The sequence below is a fragment of the Phaethon lepturus genome, unplaced genomic scaffold, assembly GCF_000687285.1.
Source record: "Phaethon lepturus isolate BGI_N335 unplaced genomic scaffold, ASM68728v1 scaffold45305, whole genome shotgun sequence".
In the NCBI taxonomy this organism is placed as follows: Eukaryota; Metazoa; Chordata; class Aves; order Phaethontiformes; family Phaethontidae; genus Phaethon; species Phaethon lepturus.
The window spans coordinates 1-3,237 of NW_010543447.1; the positions used below are offsets into that span (position 1 = coordinate 1).

The 3,237-nt window shown below is 50.2% G+C and overlaps 1 protein-coding gene across 1 annotated transcript; it reads right to left on the reverse strand.

Moving 5' to 3' along the window:
* Nucleotides 1-2,313: 2,313 nt before the first annotated feature.
* Nucleotides 2,314-3,233, reverse strand: PEX11G (peroxisomal biogenesis factor 11 gamma; the record flags this gene model as incomplete). The annotated part of the gene is made up of 4 exons (XM_010288357.1): nucleotides 2,314-2,539; nucleotides 2,616-2,666; nucleotides 2,865-3,043; nucleotides 3,126-3,233. Coding segments are annotated over 4 exons (564 nt in total), but the record flags the coding sequence as incomplete, so codon positions are not given.
* Between the last annotated feature and the right edge of the window lie 4 nt (nucleotides 3,234-3,237).

Below are 3,237 nucleotides of genomic sequence, written 5' to 3' on the forward strand. Positions count from 1 at the left end.
GCTCCCTCCCGCAGCGAGGCTCAGGCGGCAGTTAACAGCCCGAAAGGGGACCGGGACGGCAGATCTGATCTCATCCAGCCCGGCGGCAGCCTCGGTCATGGCGTCACCGGGCCATAAAAGGGGCGTTTTTATGGAGCAGGGCTTCTGAGCTGGAATCAGCAGCTCATCTGCTAGTGGCCTTTAGATCTCGGCTTTCTGACAAAGGGGGGCGACGGCAAAGCATCCCCGCTCAGCAAATGTTTTCCCTGCAGGAGCTGAGTTGGGCTGATGGCCGCAGCAGAAATGAGGAAAAAAAACCCCAGTTAAAAAAAAGCAGGTTTTGGGAGGATTGGGTCTGTCTGCGCCAAGGTCTTGCACTAAAAGAGAGCAAGTGCTCCTTGGACAGCCAGCAGCAGCCACCATAGCTGCTTAAATACTAACCATTCCACAGAAAAACAGGAATTTCAGAAACTGTGAGCGACCAGATTTTGCTTTATATTTGCACATTTCAGTTTGTCCTGTGCTTCACTGGCTGCAATTTAAAATCGCTCAGTGAGGCAGCGGATGAAGCAAACGCACTCAGACCAGTTTACAGCGTCCTTTCACTATGCTAAAATTAAAAGCGTGGTTCAGAGTTTTACTCATTTGGCATCAGAGGTGTGTGTATTTGGGTGGGGTTTTTTTAATCGCTATAGCTACACCTTGGCCCAGGCTAAGCAGGAGAGCATCTTCTGAAAGAATGGTTTAACGAGGTTAAGAGTACAGAGATTGAATCCTATTTCTTATTAAAAAAAAAAAAACACAACACTAAATTGCAGCAAGGAGCCACCACAGCTGGTGACGGGACTGGGCAGCAGCTACAGCTGTCCTGGGTGCTCCTCCTGTTCGGGCACAAGACCTGCTGCGTCACTGGAAAAAAACACACGATTCTCTTCCAGATAACGCCTGCCTGCCCTCCGAGTTGCACCAAAACTTGTAAATCTGACACCAAACTGTGAGCACGGTCAAGAAGGCGTCCTCTGTGACACTTTGCGGGGTGAAGGTCCAGAAAAACAGCAAGGCGAAGGATAAAGAGTATCAAGATCTTGCTCTGCTCTTTGAACACAGGAAAGGGATCGTTTCCATGCCAAAAACCAACACAAAAGAGGTCAAACCTCCTGGGAATGTGGTGTGCACTGCACTGTGTCACAGGGAGCACAAGCACGGCACAGACCGAGCAGAACTGTTTTCAAAAGATGTATCTCGGTGACAGGTCAGTCGGGTGCTCTGAATTATTTCGGGAGAAGGCAGGCTGGTAACGGATGGGGAGCTGCAGCCAACACAGCACAAAGGTTTTCTGTCGCCTAGGCACTCTTTGGAGCTTTCTAGAACCAAATAAAGACTGTTTGCCCAGTTATCAAAAGGAATGATCACTCAAGGCCACCTTTGAAGCATTCGTCTCGTTTTTATTGGCACTGCCTAGAAATGTAACTGTAAAACTCATCTTGGCATTGGTCTGATTGGTCCTTTGAAAGGTGATTAACAAATTTGCTGCCTTTTTTTTTTTTTTTAAAGGAAGAAGTCCGTTGGCTGCTGCCAGAGCCTGGTGGAAGAGCTCCACCCGGTGGCTTTTCCTAAAGGCACAGCTGGAGGCCCAGCACTGCTTCTGGTTTAACTGGGAAGTCTCAACTTCCACTATTCCTCCTTAAATGAGTACTACAGACTAGAAGGAAGCTTCGCAAGGCACTGCTTACAGTAACTATCTCTTTCTAAAGAAACACAACCGTCACAAACAACCCAACAACCTCTCTCAGTCGCTTGCTCCTGTTTGCACTTGGGGCATCTGCTCTGGGCTCAAACACCAAAACATCTGATGGGGAAACTTCCACGATACCGGTCACCTCCCTGGTTCAGAATGAGGCACCAAGTGCTGAGCCTGGAGCTCGAACTTGCAGGATCCGTCCCTTAGAAGTTTTGTGTGACAGAACCGTGGCCATTTCTCCGCCCAACACTGACTTTGTGCTCTTTTAAGTGACAGCAAACACTGGAGAGTTGCATTTGTCTTTTGGGACATAGGAAGGAAGGATGGAAGTGACTTTTTTTCCCCCTCTATTTTATCAATCCTAGGAGCTTTCTTGCTTTTCAGAGGATTCGCCTGAAAGACTTCTCCGATGAGAAGAGATAAAAATTGTTAACTGCGAACAATCCTCTCTGTTATAGACATCTTGACTACAGTCCCAATTACAGGATGCGTGGAATTACAATCACCGACACCCAAAAAAGTTAAAATACGCCCTGCCTCACTAAAGGCATTTTTACCGCGTAAAAATTTGGCTCCCAAAGCTTAATTATGGCTTATACAGCTTCAGAATTTCCTCCTCTAGATGCTTGGTAGATACCAATCAGGGAAGATGTGGTCCCCAGGAGACCTACTAACCATGGAGGAAAGCGTCCAGCCCAAAGAAAGCCCGGAGGCAGCCAGTGGATTGCATTGGAGAGATCTGCCATGTCCGTGAGGATGCTCAGAACTTCAGCCTTCACTTGGGCTTTCATTTCCTTTTGACTCAGAGGCGAAGATGTACTGTTGGAACCAAAAGTAAATGAGAATGGATGTATTTGGGTTAAACTCACTGCATAGCCAAGGAGGGAAATCATACCACTTGTGCTGCCTCAGCTTCCTTCTTAACCGGAACAAGATTCTCAGGGATCTGAAAATAAGACAACAGAGTTATTTCTCCTACAGCACGAAAAGGGAGGGTTTTTTCCCCTCTAGCATTAACTGCATACACGAGGAAGAGCACCCTTCTGCAGCCGAGAGGGTCCTTCATTTCAGCCTGATTACAGGCAACACGGTTCATTCCCTGTCGGTCTCCCACTGGAGCCTGAGCCCCCCGAGCCAGCCTTACCGCAGGATGCCCAGGAGCAGGGAGAAGGCCCAGAGCGCCATGCTCAGCGTCCACCACTTCTGAGAGCCGACATGGATGATGCCAGCGTCAGCCGCCCATGCGACGTGCTCGCAGGGGTAGTAGAGCTGGTTGGCCAGGTTGCAGAGCACCGACAGCCCCCGCACAAAGCTGTCCTCATCCTGCAGGGAGCACGGAAGACATGCCTTGGCACCTGCGGCGTGGCCAGGGAGGCTGCCGGTGCAGCCCATGCCCCGCGCTCACCTTGGGGCCCAGCCCGTAGCCGCAGCTGTAGCTGAGCATGGCGAAGTCATCGAAGAGGCGCAGGGCCGTGCGGCAGGCGCTCAGCTGCGCCGACACAGCCAGGAGGCTCCCG